Source organism: Mytilus californianus, unplaced genomic scaffold, assembly GCF_021869535.1.
Source record: "Mytilus californianus isolate M0D057914Y unplaced genomic scaffold, xbMytCali1.0.p SCAF_4, whole genome shotgun sequence".
Lineage (NCBI taxonomy): Eukaryota > Metazoa > Mollusca > Bivalvia > Mytilida > Mytilidae > Mytilus > Mytilus californianus.
The window spans coordinates 124,415,345-124,435,314 of NW_026262690.1; the positions used below are offsets into that span (position 1 = coordinate 124,415,345).

Sequence of the window (19,970 nt, forward strand, 5' to 3'; positions counted from 1 at the left end):
ACAGAATAGAGAATAATAGGCCAAAAAAATAAACAAAGGAGTGCTTCAAAATAATGTGCTGGGTTTTCTCGCTGTGTTGAAGACCTATTAGTGGCCTTCAGCTGTTTTCTGCTCTTTGGTCGGGTTGTTGTCTCTTTGACACATTCCCTGTTTCCATTCTCAATTTTATAAATTAATGAAAGAATAGTAGAAACAAGTCTTAAAAAATTAAAGAATGCAGAAATGGATACACTCCCTCATCCAAACCCTCATATATTTATAATTAGGTGATGGCAGCAGTAATAAAATTATTCAGAGTTAGATTTTCAATTAAGGTATAGCTGTTACTTTGTTTTAAAGCCAAAATTAAAATGTATCTTTTGAATGAGCCATGTTGGTTATGTTTCAGAAAAATTAGTAAAGTTTTGAGTTTTTATATAAATAATAAATAATAAAAAAAAATGTATTCATATTTATTAAATTGTATAACTAAATCTGTGATAAATGAATTAAGTTGTATCAACATATGAACATATTATGTTTGTAATTAGTAAGTTTGATTAAAAGTTAAATGGTGGAGATGTTTGTGTGTGTTTGTGTTCATCAAAGCCTTGATGGGAAACATTTTATGATCATTTGCGTTGTTTTTTGGCATATGAATAAAAGGACATGTGTGATTAACATCAATGAGACAGCAACCTAACAATTGACATTCAAAATTATTATCTGTCTTTTGGTCATTTTTTCCATCTGTTAGCAACAAATTTTTTACAGACTTTTAAATGTGCATATCAGATTTTCAAGAAACAACTCATTTAAATTACCAGGCTTAAGTCCGTACGGTGACCTATAGTTGTTAATTTCTGTGTCATTTGGTCTCTTGTGAAGAGTTGTCTCATTGGCAATCATACCACATCTTCTTTTTTATATTTATAATGATCATTTGGTAATCTTCTTTCGTCTACATGAGACTTATCATTGGCACTCAAATCAAAACAGTTGGAAGGACAAATCAAACATGAAGTTGAAGAGCATTAAGTAATGAAAATTCTAAAAAAAAACAAGTGAAACTGCGACCTACTGCTCACTGATGATACCCCCGCCCAAATACTTGATGGTAAACAGGAAGTTGTTGAGTGATGAATCTGAAAACGCATCACACAGTATAGCTGACTTATATAAACCCTGAAACCAAATTTCAGAAATCCTTGTATTGTAGTTCCTGAGAAAGATGCGACGAAAAATATTCATGGGATGGAAGGACGGACTGACGGATGGACAGAGGTAAAACAGTATACCCCCACTTTTTTAAAGGGGGGGTATAATAAGGCTAATGTCAGGGGGTAGAAAAACCTTGTGTGATAAACATTATATATCAGTTAATTTACAGAAAAATTAACATATCAATGATATTTCACTTCAACACAATAGTGCTGATTACTAAACTGGTAATTCTCTTGGAGATGAAACATCCCCCAACAGAGGCATCAACCAAGTGGTTGTAAAATTTCATCAAAGATACTAATCTGGTGTGAATCGGGTGATAATTTTGGAATACAGGTTTTTTGTTATTTTGTTGTTTTTCTATTGTTTGTTTTTTGTGGTCAGTTCTTTTGGTTCAGGAAATCAGTAGATTCATTGATGGATGTGTGTGTGCAGTGACAAATATTAAGCTCATATTCAGCAATCTACCCAGGGCTGTAATGCTGTAAAGTAAACCTTTTTCCAAATACTTTTAATAACTACATGCTTTGTACTAGGCCGACACGCAGAGACAGATTTTCAACTTTCTAGTTTACAAGGTAATAATAGTCTGAAGGAAGATATCACCATACCTGATCCATTATTCAGACAGAGCCAACCAGTCTTTGCTTTTGCTCCTAAATGCTGTGTTTTGCGGAGAAGCAGCAAATACCAATTTTCAAGCCTTTGTTTTTACTTAGTTGGATATCAAACCCAGAACATTCAACATTTGAGGCCAGCATTCTAAATGCTGTGTGTTTTGCAGAGAAGCAGCAAATTATAAATGTTCACGTCATTGTTTTGACTCAGCTGGATATCAAACCCAGAAGCTTCAACATTCGAGGCCAGAATTCTAAATGCTGTCTGCTTAGCAGAGAAGCAGCAAATACCAATTTTCATGTCTGTTTTGATTCAGCTGGATATCAAACCCAGAACCTTCCACACTCTAGGCGAGCATTCTACACCTAGACCACGAGGGAAGTTAAGTTGATATGAAGTAATGGCCAGGTGTTTAAATTCCGTTACAACTTAAGGTATTGTAATTATAATTGTAAAAATTCAACCAATGAAAAGAGAGTACTGAATATTCAGAATTTAAACATGCATTTATTATTGCAAATCTTTAACAATTAGCAACTATGCAAGGTAAGCGATAATTAATGCTTTTCCTGTAGAAGAATATTATAGGTAATATTTAAAATGTGGGAATTATTGCAAACTTCATCCTGACCAATTTTGTTCATTACATTTTTACTACAATCATCCCATTAATTTCTGAAAGATGAAGGTATACATGTATAAAGTTAATTTTTTCGGGCCATTTAATTAGAAAATCAAAATGAATGGAAAAAGTGTCTGAGAAAATGCAACACAACTTCAAAAAAATAGTATCAATCTTAAGTATTTATTTTTTTTACATATTTGGGCCTCAAACTTCTTGCATTCAGTGCAAAACTGAAAAAAACTACCAAAATAGCCTTGTCTTGAGATCTTGTCATTAATAATAAGATATGAGCCAAGGCTAAACACAAAAAGATATTTTGCTAAAAGATGTATTTTACAAAGATGATAATGAATGTAAAATATTTTTCTGATTAAGACCTATGAAAATGGCTATTTTGACCAAAAAAGTACCTAATGTGTAAAATGTCCATCCTTTTTAGGTCAAATATAACAATTTTGAATGCTTTATGACATAAAAGTGACATCACAAGTTCTAAAATATTTTTCTGATTAAGACCTATGAAAATGGCTATTTTGACCAAAAAAGTACCTAATGTGTAAAATGTCCATCCTTTTTAGGTCAAATATAACAATTTTGAATGCTTTATGACATAAAAGTGACATCACAAGTTCTAAATGTCTACACTTAACTGTCCAGGTTATATAAACCTAGCATAATTTTAAAGGCTTAATTAATTTGACTAATTTTGCAATTTCAGGGAGTAAAATATGGCTATCATTCCCCTTTACATGAAGTAAATAAACTGCATAATTCAAGTTTGTAAAAAGTTTATTTGTCATATATATATATATGTTTTACATTCATAACAAACATAAATCACATAAACAAATTTTGATCCCAACTCTGTTTCCGTTCACTCATCATTTGTACATCAACAATCTCAACAAACACGGCAGACATTAAACAAAATTGTAAACAGTTTCTGCAAACATGACAGCCACTGATTCAAAATGTGAACATTTTTTACAAATATGGCGGCCATTCAAACAAAATTGTAAACAGTTTCTGCATGGCAGCCACTAAATCTAAATTGTTAACAGTTTCTTCATGGCAGCCACTGAATCTAAATTGTAAACAGTTTCTGCATGGCAGCCACTGAATCTAAATTGTAAACAGTTTCTGAAAACATGGCAGCCACTGAATCTTAAGTGCATGGCAGCCACTGAATCTAAATAGTGAACAGTTTCTACATGGCAGCCACTGAATCTAAATAGTGAACAGTTTCTGCATGGCAGCCACTGAGTCTAAATAGTGAACAGTTTCTGCATGGCAGCCACTGAATCTAAATTGTAAACAGTTTCTGCAAATATAGCAGCCACTGAATCTTAACTGCATGGCAGCCACTGAATCTAAATAGTGAACAGTTTCTGCATGGCAGCCACTGAATCTAAATAGTGAAGTTTCTGCATGGCAGCCACTGAATCTAAATAGTTAACAGTTTCTGCATGGCAGCCACTGAATCTAAATAGTGAACAGTTTCTGCATGGCAGCCACTGAATCTAAATAGTGAACAGTTTCTGCATGGCAGCCACTGAAACTAAATGGCAAACAATGGGTGTTGAATCAAAATGTGAACAGACTCGACAAAGAAATGAAGATGGTTGATCAAAATATGGAAAAAAGTACATGTACATATATTGTAGAAATGAGGGTTTATTGCTCTCATTGATATAAACTGATAAAGTTACTCATGTTAATGAATTGGTGTATCTTTGAGATGTTTAGATGAATACAGAAGGCCTCCAACACAAGTTTTAAAGCATTAGTTGTTACCTCCACAAATAATGGAATTTTTATGAAATTGAAATGTTTTTGAGTATTCAGGCATGATAAAAGGGAGATAACAGCTGGTTTTCCTACTGTCAAGTAGAAAACTATTCATAAATCTGAGTTTGATCTCTGAATGTCATCATTTGTGTGCCCATCATTCTGTATTGAATATATCTGTGACAAAATTTTTAAATTTAAAAGAAAACGAAACATTTACAGGTTGTTGTCCCCGGTTACAGACATTGAATGAACTTCTATTATACCCTTAATTTATCATTATGTGTGGGAGACCCAATTTTCTTGGACTTTGTGGTTAAAGGTAAACCACAAATTTCATTGTTCAACAACAAAGTATAAATATTCTATTGGGTTGTATGCAGACTTTGGCATAACCATGAAATAAAAAAATCTGAAATAACAATTTTACCTCAATTCATGAAAATTGGTATCAACAAAAAAATAAAGCAGTAAGTAAATTTGAATAATCAGCAGCAAAAGTTGGGGTTCTTTAAAAAAATTATTAATTTGTCATGTACAGTACATGTTTTAGGTACATATCATATTTAAACCAAACAAATCTTTAAAGAAATGCAACTGATCCATATTTTTATCAATATTTATGCAAAGAACTTTGTGAAACAATGTTAAAAAGGTACTTGAGCTTTGATCCACATGTTCAGTTCAAGTCTTGTGAAAATAATTTTAGTTAGTGAAAATTTGCATAAATTTAGTTTGGACATATTGCAAAGGCTCTTTGATTGTCCTTTAAGGATTGTTTGTCAAATTTAATGTTTTTGTGCCCTGTGATTGTGACATATAAGTACATATAATTGATTAACAAAGGCTAACTTGTACAAAAGACAATACATTTATGATATACTGTAAATTCAGAAATTATTGTGTGCATTTATTATTGCGGATTTTTAAGAATGGATACTGTAAATTCAGAAATTATTGCGAAAAATGCGACAGGGTTATAATCGCAATAATTTAAACTCGCATTTTGAAATTTTTTATATGAATTAAACAGGATTTTTCTCAATATCGCAAAAATGACAAAATCGCAATAATAAATGCACGCCATTATTTCTGAATTTACAGTAAAAACATTAGATTAATTATTGCGATTTCAGTAATATCTGCATACAGATATTTGTATCAGATATAAGAATGCCCATTCTTATTATTGTGATACTCACTTAGTCCCATTATACGCATTAATAAAATCCTCACAATAATTTCTGAATTAACAGTATTATATATTTATTAATATCACTGTGGACCCACTTTCATTCATAGGATGCTATGACTCATTTCACATATAATCTTACGAAAAAGATTCTTGACAGTCATGAACTTTTCAGTATAGATTATGATCAATTTTAGTCTTGTAAGATTTTTTGTGAAAAGAGCCTTTGAATTTAAAAAAAATCAGTAAATAGAGTTCTCAATATGTTACCAAGATTCTCCTTATCACTGGACAGCCATAGTCCTATAATTTTTTTCAACCAAAGCAAGGATTTGTATAGTGATACTTAACCAAAGTAATTAAATATTTTTGCAATTACAGGTAATTTTTGTTACTTACCAGGTAAATGCTAAATAAATTTCATACCCCAGACACTGTCATCATGGTTATAATATTCAATTAAAGAGCTATTAGTTTTTTTTTATTTCATCAGCTAATTTCCTAAATTGCAGTTTTTTTGCTTTTGTATGTGATTTTTTTTCAATTTCATTGGTTAATTCAGAGGTTTTTTTTTATACTTATGAAAGTTTTCTACTTTGCTTTATAGAATGAAGTACATAAACGTTTCATAAATCAATAGAAATGATAGAAAACAAAATAATACAGTAAAAGTTACGTATCCCAGAAACAGAAACTTTTTTATTAATATTAAAATCTTGTGTTCTAAAAATTTAAAAGAATCAATTTTAAATCTCTTTTCCTATAAATGTAACATCAGTATATAAACTTGTGTTGAAGACCGTACTGTGACCTATAATGGTTTACTTTTATAAATTTTGACTTGGATGGAGAGTTGTCTCATTGGCACTCATACCACATCTTCTTATATCTATTGATGGATGAATACCCCATATCCTTTGTTTTTCTATTAACAATATTTTATATGTTATTACTAAAAATTAGTAATATTGTATGAATAATTAATTCCCTTTTGTAACATTTTTGAGGATCAATATTATTGAATTGACACATACAGAAAAACAGTTAGATTGGAAAAATGGACAACTAAACGAAAATTTAAACCAATAAAAATATTTTGTCAACTATGCTGTAGATTCTAAATTGTTGAAGTGTAACTTGATGTTAACGAACAGCACAGATAACGTACATGATAAACATGGATTATTGTCTTATAATATTAAAAATAAACATTATGCTAAATAGATGAATGAAATCTCATAAAATTGAGATTATTTGAATTTTTTGTTAGACCAAAAATTAAACATACTTGTTCCTGCCTCCTGACAGAAAAAAATATAGTGGGTAGCCAGAACATTTGCAGCAAGGAAAACAAAATAGTTCTATGCTTGAAAAATATTTAACAAAGAAATGTTATGGATTTAACAGTTCTTAACATTGGTAACCATAAACGTCCATAAAATGTACGGAGGCAGGAAACACAACTATATTTGTTATACCTGAAAGAGTGTGACCTCAAATTCACACAGTAATGTTTAAGGCTATAAACTTGGGGTAAGGGAAAGAACTCTTTAAAAATCACTGATATGTTTTTGACTACCACTTTCATGAATACATACTCCAAGCTTCTAAGTAACACAGATTATTTATAATCTGTTAAAAAAAGTGCTTTAAAAACATTGATGAATCCTCTTGGTACAAACGCATTTCTTATGAAAGAGTTGTTTCCCCTTAACCCAGGTCTACCATCTTAAACAACATGACAATCATACAATTTAATCAGCTTCATCAATGTTATATGCTGGCAGTTTTAATGTACAATAACCAACTCCTGTTAGACTTCGTGGCAAAGCACCAACCGTCTCCCAGATTCCTGTATACAAGTCATATCGCGATACAAGTTTCTGACCAGTTTTTGTCTGTACATTGTAACCGCCCAACACATAGATATGATCATTATATACTACACAAGATGCTTCTTTGTGTGAAACAGACAAGGGAGCAATAATTGTCCACTGATCAGTCAATGGGTCGTAACACTCAGACTGCATCACAGGCATAGCTTGCTGGTTTACATTAAGATTACATCCTCCAAATACGTACAGTTTATCCTGAGCTGCACACATCACATGCCATCCTCTCTGGGTTAACATGGCTGCCATGTCCTCCCATTGATTCGTTGCCGGGTCATAGCGCTGCATGTCGGGGGTAAAATGATTTCCGCTATATCCACCAGAAATATAGATAAAGTTCCCATACACAGCCCCAGCATGAGCATGATATGACATCGGCATTGGAGAGATTGGTTCCCACACGTTATCGGCAGGATTGTAAGCTTCGGCGGTAGCTAAGCTGCCATCTTTAAATTTTCCTCCTACAGTGTATATTCTATCGTTCAACACTCCAGCAAAGAAGTAAGCTCTCTTATTAATCATGGGGCACACCTGAAACCATGTATCAAAACGAGGATCATAGCGCAACACAGAATTTACAGCCGATTCTCCATGTGCACACTGTGTAGTACAGCCACCCAGCACATATAAGAAGTTATTATACACTACAACCTGCATATGACTAAGTGCACTTGGAAGGGAAGCTAACTCAGTCCTATTTAATAAACTATTAGACGTTATTTTAGAATCAAACACCAGAATTTCATCATGCAGCCCAGGGTTGGGATGAATTTCCCTACCACCCACGCTGACTAATCTCTCTACAAAGCTACGCAACTGGACATTAAATGTTTTTTCTAAAGGTTGTGAATGAGGAACTACATGATAGTTAAGAGCACTAAGTACCATTTGGCGCAGCTCTGGGTTGGTCATCATCATATCAACCCTTTGAACTGTCTGCACTAAGTCAGCAGGATTTATCATTGGAAATCGTATCAGTTTCATTAATTCTATTGCTTGATCTTCCTGGTTACTGTTGAGAAGGAACCACTCCCACGTTATATGGAAAATATCAATCTCTTTTAGACCTAATTGATCACTGTTTAAACAGTTTACCATTTGCTCATTAGTCAATAAATGTAACGTACCTTCCTTAGATATATGCATTAAATTTCTTGCTATAAAAACATCAATTTGCTTCAATGCATTGTTCATACTGTACAATTTAGCCGTATTAATAAAATCGTAAAAATTAGTTGTATTCATTCCGCTAAGAAAGTTTCTCTCACAAAATTCTATAACGGGAGTCACTTGCAAATGAGTGGCAGCAGCTATCACGTCAAATATATCATCCCCTTCCAAAGAAGTGGTTGATGTGTAGATTATTTCTAATGTTTTGTCAAGCCCTTTACTTGTAATTCCTCGTAATTCTATTTCTTTCTGGGTACTTTCTTTCATTCCACTGGTAAACATTGATCTGAAGTAGTCAGAACAGGATACCAGTACTACACGATGAGCTTCAAACTTCTGACCTGAAATATTACAGAGTAAAATAATGAAAAGCTGATTACTTTTTACAATCATGACAATATTATATATATATATATACACTAGTATTAGTCATACCTAATGTTTCAACCACGGTGCTGCCAACATTAGTTTGAATCAAAAAGAACTTATGGACAATAATAAATACGGGGGGGGGAGATATTTGCTTGCATGGGGGGGGGGGGGGGGGGGATATTTGCTTGCATGTTTCATAATACTTCTCATTTTTTATTGCAAGGCTCTGAGGTCATGTTTTGACATATATGTGTATTGGTTGGACACAACAAGTGAAATTTTAATGCTTTTGTTAACCTTGGGACTGTAAATTTGGTTCAATACAACAGAAATTTTGACTCATCCAATTTCGACTAATCAGGAGTCAAAATAGATATATTTGTATGGAACAAAGTTCAAGATCACAGGAAACTTCTGAATTTCCAGTCAGTGGAGTTCCAGACATTGAGAGTTAACTGTATGCAGATTTAGATCCCCACTTGTATATGTAATTCATTTTTTGCAGCCTATGAATTAAATGTATATTAAGAACCATCATAATTTTTTTTGTTCAGCCTAAGCATTGAATGTACATGTATATTAAGAATCATGTAATTTTTTTGTGCAGCCTAAGTATTCAATGTTTAAGAACCATATAATTTATCTTGTATAGCCTATATGAATTGAATGTTAATTGTGATGATCTGTGACATACATGTATTGTTTTCAAAACTACATCATGTACATACTAATAAATATAATATAATTAACCTTCAGCAATTAATGTAACATCACAAAGAATTTTATCATTTTTTAGCTTGTTGAGGCCTTGTAAAATCATCATTCCATGCTCTGGTCTCTCCTCCACACGACACACTTCAATAGCAGGGCTATCTTGAGCTATTTCTTCAGCCATTTTGGATAATTTAAGTTTCTTGGTAGCTGAACAATCAACTTGGTTCATTTAACCCCATTCTGCACAAAAAAGAAGAAAACTATGAATTTAAATCATTATTAAAATTTCAAAACTACTGCATCATGTGTGCCATTGTCAATATGTTTGTACCAATGACATTGCCTGTTACTGGCAACAAAAATAGAAATGCAAATATTTGTACTCTAACTTAATTTTTATTTAGCTAATAATATTTATCACCTCTAAATGTTTTTGGAATACAAGCATTTGGATTTCCAGATGTGTAGTGTTACTTGATGGCAATTGATGTCACCACATTCCACAAAAATTGTAAATGCAGACAGGTATTTCAGAAATGGAAAAAATGTTGTTTTTAAATAAATAGTTGAATACAATACACAAAAAAATTAACTATACATGCACCTATATAATGTACATAAGATTTTGGATAATTATTGGTCTAATGGTCAATAAAATGCTTCGCTGAGCGCAGCCTGAACAGTTGGGGCAAATTTGGACACAATATATATACTTCAAGCTTGATACTGTCTGAATTTGGATTGTGATCAAATTTTTGACATAATATAGGTTTCTGACACAAAACAAATGTGGTCAAAGATCTTACAAATCTATTGTGCAATACTGTGCAATTGAAGATTTCTTCTTGAAACTTTTCAAAAATATGAAATTTGAAAAATTTTGAAAAAAAAAATATGAATCCTTTAAAAAAATTGTAAACAAAAAATCCCCCCCCCCAACTTATTGAAACCACCCTTGGAGCAATAACCCCAAAACTCAATCCCAGCCTTTCCTTTGTAGTATAATTTCAGAGAGATCCATACACTTAAACACAAGTTATTGTCTCGAAATTAGAAAAATGCTTCTTTTTGGCCATTTTGGCCCCTTCCTACATGTTTGGGACAATTAACCCCAAACCCAATCCCAGCCTTCCCTTTGTTATATGGACATACACTTACACACACGTTATTGTCCGGAAACTAGAAAAATGCTTGTTTTTGGCCCCTTTTTGGCCCTTAATTCCTAAACTGTATGCCCCATAACCCTTAAAATAAATCCCAACCTTCTACTTGTGGTATTAAACATTGTGGTTACAATTTCAGAGCAATTGAAATACTTATACACAAGTTATTGTCCTGAAACTAGATAAATGCTTGTTTTGGGCCCCTAATTCCTAAACGGTTAGGACCATCATCCCTAAAATCAATCCCAACCTTCCTTTTGTGGTATTGAACCTTCTAAAAAAATTTCATAGAGATCCATTCACTTAAACTAAAGTTATTGTCCGGAAACAAATGTGTCTTCGGACGATGACACAGACGACGACAACATCATACCATTATAAGATCCCAAAAAATTTTTTGCGGTCGTATAAAAACCGAAAAAAACAATGTCTGACCAGTATAATACGATTTTCTCTGAATCAAATGTCTGATAACAGTTTTGGATTTTTGTTTAAATAAGTATTTGTTGTCCAGTGAAATATTGTTCAGATTGATCATCTTAAGCATGTTAAGGATGTTTGCTCCTCTTGTTTTTGAATTTTTGCCAGATATTCAGAATCCTCTGGTTTAATCCATGTAGTGCCATTAAAAAATTTGCATGCTAACCCCTACTTTTCTTTTCATAATTTTATTACATATACATGATATACATGTAGTTTAAAAAGCCATATTTGAAAATCTTATAATAACCTTGTTATTTTTCATAGTTTTTGAAAGAAAAAAGGTGCCAATGTTATATGCATGAAAAATCCAGAGAGAATCATTTCTTGCAAAATTTTCAATGTCTTATAACTCAAAAACAAGCACACAGACCCTTCATTTTTTTCTGCTTTTTGAGTTCCTATATTAATATACTATTAATTTATAACCATGATAACAGTCTTTCAAAAAGTTTGTTATTTTGAAACAGAGGAGCGAACATTCTTTAAAACAAGAGTCTGAAATTGCAGTCATTTTTTAGACTAGAAAGGCAGAATCTTTTAATTTTAAACTGTCAAATTCATACTGGACATCACAACATAAACAAACCTCTATCAACAGTTTTGTTGTATTTACTGTAGGAAATTTCATACCTGTTTTTGTAAAAGCGTGTAAGAATAATATGAGGAAGGCAACAGTTTAAATCTGCAATGATTTTAGTGACTAAAACTGCAAATCCTTAGGAATTGATCATGCTGCTGTCATTTTTGAGAAACCAAAAGTTTTCAAACTGATTATTGATTATAAATTACAAATTGAAATTGAAATTGGATTAATAATACAGATTTTTCTGATGGCTATCAAATAGCACTTAATCAATGTTTTTAGGAATCATACTTGTAAAAGTGTTTGAATATGAACCTCGCCACATTCTGTATGTTCATATGTTTCTGTCCCAAGTCAGGAGCCTGTAATTCAGTGTTTGTAGTTTGTTGTTGTATATCATATTTGTTTTTCATTTATTATTTTGTATATAAAACAGGCCGTTACTTTTCTCGTTTGAATTGTTTTACATTTGTCACTTTGGGGCCTTTTATAGCTTACTATGCAGTATGGGTTTTGCTCATTGTTGAAGGCTGTACGGGGAACCTATAGTTCTTAACTTCGACATCATTTGGTCTCTGGTGAAGAGTTGTCTCCTTGGCAATCATACCACATCTTCTTATTTTTATAAATAATGGTTGTACTCATGTGTTTGGCAAAACATTAATTCTAAACATCTAATCTTGTGCTTATCAAAAAGAATGGGACACTTACATGCATGCATAATGCGTAAAGAATCAGGAATTCCCATGGATAAAAATTTAATGATGGTGGAACTCTCACCAGGACAAAACCCTGGGTGTCGTGATAAAAAATATTTCATTCCTACATTTCATTATAAGGAATAGTGAATAGACTGATATACATGTATTGTTTATTTTATTTATTTCAGTTTGGAATAACCTTGTAACCTTTTAAAAAGGGGGATGATTAGCGATCATTAGCCAGATATTCCCTAGGGCTTTAAAACAGTAATCAGGATTATAACATAATAGGGGTTATAAGACGAAGTCCCCTATTACAGTAGTAAAATCAATAAAAAAAAAAAAAAAATCGAGAATATTTCCCGAAATTTTCATTGTACTAACATGACTAATGAACTCAAAATCGTTAACTTTTTTTTGTCACTTTATTAATTCCTGCATTTGCGCAGAAATCTACTTCCTTCTTCCGGTCTTGTTTGTCATGAGACTTTGAGTGAAATACATATTTATCAGTCCAGTAAAATATAGGAAGGAACACAATAACAATTTCATTTCTAATTATTCTTTGATATGAAAAAACATTACCTGATGATAGCGTTTCTTTGTTTACATTGCATATGACATCATAACTAAAATAATGTCACAACTAAAATCCCTTACAACAGAACCAAAATCGGAAACGTTACGGTATTTCCAGTTCTTTTTTAACAGATTTAGAACTTAAAATATGTTTGAATTAAAAAAAAATAATTTATATAGACTTTGTCCCCTTTCACAGGTAATGCCTGCCTCATATTACAATTATATGTAATTGAATATGATTGCTAAAAAAAATGGTAGGGATCATTTTAGGATGGTGGAAGATAATTTACAATGGCGGCACACCATCATTTAACAGGTCATGGAGATCCCTGAAGAAAATTATCATGTTCCACTGAACCTAAACGAAATAGTATAGAACACTTTAACCTTAAAATCTAAATTACTGATAGCCTTTGCTGAAAAGTTACATGTATTTAATAATAAAGTAAATCATCAGTACTTGGTCATTATTTTCTGCTGTCATGTGTCAACACAGGTAAACATGAGAAGGGAGCTTTTGGCATTATACAATAACTTGTAGGACCCTATGTATTATCATATAATACCAAGTAGCAGTTTTTCAAACAAGACTTTTGTAACTTGTAACTAAAAATGTTTGTCAAGTAACCCTGTATATTGTTACAAGACTGTTTCCAAACAGAGTTTGTGTTAAAAATTATTTGACAAAAAATAGGTGATTTTCTAGGGTCCCGGTAAAGTGAGAAACGGAACAGAAACGAAACAGAGCGAAACGAAACGAAACATGGCAAAACGAAACGAAACACAGCGAAACGAAACAAAACACGACGAAACGAAACGAAACACGACGAAACGAAACGAAACATGTAAATTGAGAAACGAAACACAACGAAACGAAACAAAATCTGTATTTTGAGGAACCACCTATAGAAAATCTTCCTGACGAGATATGTGCACAGCCGAAGATACCGAATATTCCATTCAACTTTGAAAAAATTACTCGTCATTTACATTGGTATCTTCGTGCATTAGTTGCAATCAGTCAACTTGTTTTGTTAAATGTGAGGCTTAGGTGCATCACTATGCTACAGAGCCTGTTCTAACGGTTTCTTGTCACGTGCAACAATTAGGGAACATTGAAATTAGAATAGCTGTTACTGGGGATCGTCTGAATATCAGCCTCAAACAAAATTGGCCATTCTTACCTTTGTGACTAGGATTTTTATGTACCGCCTACGGTAGTGGGGCATAATCTTTTCTGGTCTGTGCTGCCGTCCGTCAGTCCGTCCGTCCAATACTAGGTTTATTCTGTTTGTTAATATAGATTAAATTACAATGGAGTTGTGTTCATGTCAACTTGAAACTATACACATGTTCATTATTACATGTTCTTTTTGAAATGTATGCCAAATTAGGAATTTGAACCATAATTTGCGATTCAATGAACATGAAAATTTGATATTTTAAGCGAGTCATACTGTCCTATGGATACTTAACACATGACATGAGTAAAATCTCTTTGTTCTTACTGTGCTATAATCTGGATAATGCACAGCAAAGGTGTGTATTTACTACCTCAGATATACTGCACAGTTCAAAAGTACTCTTACATTTAGGGGCGGACCCTCGGTTTTGAAAGGAGTGTAATTCCATATAAAATTTAAAAAATATCACAGAGTGTACATGTAGCGAATATAAAAAGGAAGATGTGATATGATTGCCAATGAGGCAACTCTCCACAAGTGACCAAATGACATAGTAATTAACAACTATAGGTCACCGTACGGCATTCAACAATAAGCAAAGCCCATATCGCATAGTCAGCTATAAAAGGCCCCGAAATGACGTACAAATGTAAAACAATTCAAACGAGAAAACTAACGGCCTAATTTATATACAAAAAATGAACGAAAAACAAATATGTAACACTTCAACAATTGACAACCACTGAATTACAGGCTCCTGACTTGGGACAGGCACATTCATACAGAATGTGGCGGGGTTAAACATGTTAGCGGGATCCCAACCTCCCCCTAACCTGGGACAGTGGTGTAACAGTACAACATAAGAACGAACTATAAAAATCAGTTGAAAAAGGCTTAACTCATCAGATGGATACAAATAACATACATCTAACAAAAACACAGAGTGGACGTGGCCGGGTACTTGTATAACCCAACAACAAAAAGACACTAAGTACTGATCTGAGAGTACTCGAAGTTACTGGCAGCTAGTTCAAAGCCACTAACAAGTAATAAAAAAATCATGCATCTAAGACTAAATTATCAATCTGTACACATCCAACATCCAATGGATTTAGTGTACAGACGTCATAAACAGTCAGAGGAAAAACACGACCTTGTGTAATGCCAAGATACAGGTATCGACAGATTGTAGATCCATGAATGTGTATATGAATTATATAACAATAGTATTTAGTTTGCTTTTAATTTACCGACAACAAAATCAATATTGATACAAATAAAACAATTTTCAATGATCTAATTACAGTGTTGAATTGGTAACCTTTTAGAATAAGTTTATTTCACGGATCGACAAGTTTACCAGGATCGTTTCTAAATTTCCGGGCACGGTAAACAACATTTCCATAAAAATTAGGATGTGCTATCCCATTTGAACTTCAAAACCAAATCTTTATATCTATGGAAGAATTTAGTAAAGGTTTTAAGTAATTTGTGGTAACGAAATCCCTGGCTTAATAATTTACCAGTAATACATAGATTACGTTCGTTAAAATCAAAAACGTTACAACAGACACGGGCATAGCGAACGAGTTGTGAAATTCAAACACCATAAGATGGTGCCAATGGAACATCACCATCCAAAAAGGGAAAAATAACAATCGGGAACAAAAAAATCGTCCCTTTTGTCGTAAATGTCGGCTGTATATTTAGAAAATTCTTGATTTTTTAACGAAAAAATATCATCAAGATACAGGTAAGTGTTGTTGAATTTATCAGTTAAATGCAATTTTGACGGGTCTTTACTTAGTGTTGTCATAAACTATGATTCATAACAGTACAAAAACAAGTCTGCTATTAAAGGGGCGCAATTAGTGTCCATTGGAATACCTACAACCTGTCGATAAACTTTGTTGCCAAAACGTACATAAATATTATCAAGGGGAAATTAACAGCTTCAATCATCTCATCCCACCTCCAGTAAGTATATCTAGCATATTTACCTTTCACATTAGAGAAATAGGCTTTAAATGAATTGCAGCAAATATATTTGCATTCAGATTTACCAAACGACCATTTAATTAAATAAGAAAACTTTTGTTTGATAAGATTGTGTGGAGGTGTAGTGTAAAGAGTAGAAAATTCGCATTCAGATCTACCAAACGACCATTTAATTAGAGTAGAAAAGTCAAAACTGTCAACAGAATCCAAAAGACCATCAAAAACATCTAATTTATTTAAATCATCTAATTTTTTTCACTCCAAAATAGACGATTTTATGCTAAAACATGATATGTTTTCCACTCAAAGGGTGGGACATAAAATATTTTATAATATTTTGTGTACAATGTACATCTGAAATCAGTGTTTCCCAGTCAAACCAGATAATAATATTTTTTTTTGTAATTTCTGCCGAAAAAGAAATGTATTTTAGAATATCCAAATAAATAAAATCTGATTTGGATTATAGTTTCGTGCTCAATGGAATTAATTACGACTATTTAGATATGTATGCCTTTTAAGTTTTGGGATCGAATTTAGTGAGGAACATATTCAAGTTTGTATCAAAGCAGGTTTGGGGGATAAGCTACAGATCAATCAGATTTTGTTTAGAAGCGACATGTCTTTAAAATTTATACAGTAAAAAAAAATGGAGGGAGGGGAAGTTAAAGATTGAAACATTATTTTCTGTTTACATATTAATATTTTTAATTTAGGTACAGGAAGGTCGACTATTCATATGTATTATATATTGATAGAAACAAGTGTCTGTGTACATCTCTATTTGGTTCATCTTCCTAGAATTATTGAGGGAAAGAAAGACAATTAATCTATACACAATAACCAGTTTTGTTATGATTTTTCATGCACCGATTCAAAAGTACACTAAACGGAACTAAAAATGTATGAAATGTAGGTAACACGTCAATAAGACAGCAACCAAACGACAAGAACAAACTAAGGACATCAAGAAGGCAACATATAGTATAATTTCAACAATAGATAGGTGTCTACACAATATGTTCATTTCTAATTCGTCACTATAACATATTCTAGTTTGTATTCGTTTCTTCTTTGTTTTTAAGTTTCAAAGATTTTTTATTATGGCAGTCCATGACCATGATGACATTCTTCTTCTTTCATTTTGTTGCAAATCAGGCAAGACATAATCTCGTTTAATACAAGTTCAATTCATATTAACCTTTTAAACTACTTACAACAGGTACCATCGACTTCAACTGTATGGAGATGCCGTATGTACTTCGTAGCTTATCTTTTGAAAATGTGGTAGATACTATACCTAGTAACACGCGTCTATCAAGATAAATGGCGAATAACAAAACACAATATTCGGTACCGTAAGTTTAAAAAAGAAAGTAGAACATGACGAGTCGAACATACAATATTGTATGAATAAAAGGAGAAAAGTGACCGTGCTCCAGTACCACTTTAGATCACAAGGTCACGATTAAAAATTGCCTCGGGTCACCAGGTCACTTTTAAGCAGACTATTCAGTTCTAAACTGATTTGATTCTCGGTTTAAACATTTTAAAGGTCACATGTACTTTCAAAAGAGACGTCAGGTCGCAACGTGGTCAACCCCCCACCCCCATTTGACGTCCCAGGTCGGACTTGACAGTGTTGTTGCCACATATAGGGTGAATGCATCCAACTTGAACATTTGGATCCTACTACCTAATGTTATGTATGACAAAGTGTCCTTACCATTTACATATTTTGGCTATGGTTATTTCACTTGGGATACGTACATGTAAGTGTTTCATTCATGAATAAAATACCTTTCTTGGCACAAACTCATAAACAATAAATGATAAAAACCTTGCAGATTATTGCATATACAATGATATTAACAGACGTGATCGAATGAAAAGTTATACACACTAATATATCATAACATTATTAATGATAACAATGTGTGGGACTATAAAGCATAGAAAAATACAAAGCGCAATAGAACTGGTATGTAATGCGTTCTTTCTAGTGCGGCAATCAGTGAAGTTAATCCCAGTGTGTAATGTGTGTTCGAATAAACCGTTAATCACATGTTCTCTTTGGATTAAACGAAATCTTTTGTATACATATAAAAAAAAAGCAGAGACAGATCCAGAGTTTAAGGAAAGGGGGAGGCATAATTGTCCAAAAAGATAAACATACCACCAATGTTGTTTTTTTGACGATTTTTAAGCAAACAATTAGATGATATCAATCAAAAGGGCCCTCCAAACCCACACTGATCTTCGGCTATGTCAGGAAGATTTTCTATAGGTGGTTCCTCAAAATACAGATTTTGTTTCGTTTCGTTGTGTTTCGTTTCTCAATTTACATGTTTCGTTTCGTTTCGTCGTGTTTCGTTTCGCTGTGTTTTGTTTCGTTTCGCCATGTTTCGTTTCGTTTCGCTCTGTTTCGTTTCTGTTCCGTTTCTCACTTTACCGGGACCCGATTTTCTAAGTTATTGATACTTTACAGTACAATCATTTCATTTAACTTGAAGAAAATTTATTAACAACTTTGAAATACAAGCTCTAGCATGTCTAGCATGTCTAGTGAGCCTATAAAAGCAACTAGAACATTTTTTATAAACTGCGAGAATTAAAAACAGAAATACTTAACTTTTAACATGTTTAATAATAGTTTTGTATTTAAATAGTCACAAAAATTACATTATATTAAACATGTTATCATGGTTATAAATAATGCTTCTGAAGTGCTTTTCTAAAATTATCTTCATCAGGAACTCTCAAAGCTGAATAATTGAAAGTCAAGTATGTATAAAAACTAAAACAATTGAAGAGCACAAAGGGAGATAATTTTTATAACCACTGATAACATAGATAAACTTAAGTTATGACAAAGTCAAGTTATTTATAAAGCTCAAATAAACATGATAAAAGCTTATGAACATGAAAGTAAACAGGGTACATTTGAACAGATAAAAGACAAATTAAGTCTATAAATTATCTATATAAAGTTGCCTAGATCAAAGGTAAGTGATAGTATGCAGGATGTATATCTGATGAAAATAACCCAGGGGAAATCTGAAATCACTGGTTAGTCACATTGCACTTGCAGAGAAGTTACAACTTACATGCAAGAATTATTTACGTTAAAGAGGACTGAAGAAATGGCTATGACCGCACTTATACGCTCTTTAAATATCTCAAACTGCATAAAAAGGCATGTGACTGCTTACATTAACACCCTACACATGTATCTTAAGCTTTGTAAACACTGTCATCTTTATTTTCAGCCCATGACGGATGACCATGACCGACAGCACTATCGGAAATGACATCATGCAAAGTTTGCATGTGTACTCAAAACCGGTGCCCGGGAAAAATGTAAACATCAACGTTGCGTTCTATAAATTACTTTAAAATTTGTCTTGCTGTAATGCTTGAGGGTTTTGTAAACATATATAATATATATCTCTGCCTAAAACAACCCAAAACAAAAACACCTACAACATTCAAGAACATACACAAAAATTTAATGGTAATATTTTAACAGAGACATATATTGCGGATATTGTATTATTTATCTCGTATATTGTATTATATGTCTCTGGTTTTAATTTGTACATTTGTGATAATTTTTTTAATGTACAAGCCCTTAATGTAATAAATATTTTATTTGCAACTACACCCATACGGGTCAAGAAAAAAACATACAATATAACGCAG

General features: G+C 32.6%; 1 protein-coding gene across 2 annotated transcripts; it reads right to left on the reverse strand.

Annotated features, from left to right (window-relative positions):
- Positions 1-6,917: 6,917 nt before the first annotated feature.
- LOC127739332 (kelch-like protein 9) lies at positions 6,918-19,566 on the reverse strand. Of its 2 annotated transcripts, none has more exons than XM_052251008.1 (3): positions 19,481-19,566; positions 9,611-9,814; positions 6,918-8,829 (listed from the first exon to the last, which is right to left on the reverse strand). In XM_052251008.1, exons 2-3 carry the CDS (start codon positions 9,801-9,803, stop codon positions 7,181-7,183), a joined length of 1,842 nt encoding a protein of 613 aa, XP_052106968.1. In that variant the 5' UTR covers positions 9,804-9,814; positions 19,481-19,566; the 3' UTR covers positions 6,918-7,180. The 2 variants fall into 2 exon arrangements, with proteins under 2 accessions (XP_052106968.1, XP_052106969.1); XM_052251009.1 differs by having other exon boundaries at positions 19,376-19,566.
- Between the last annotated feature and the right edge of the window lie 404 nt (positions 19,567-19,970).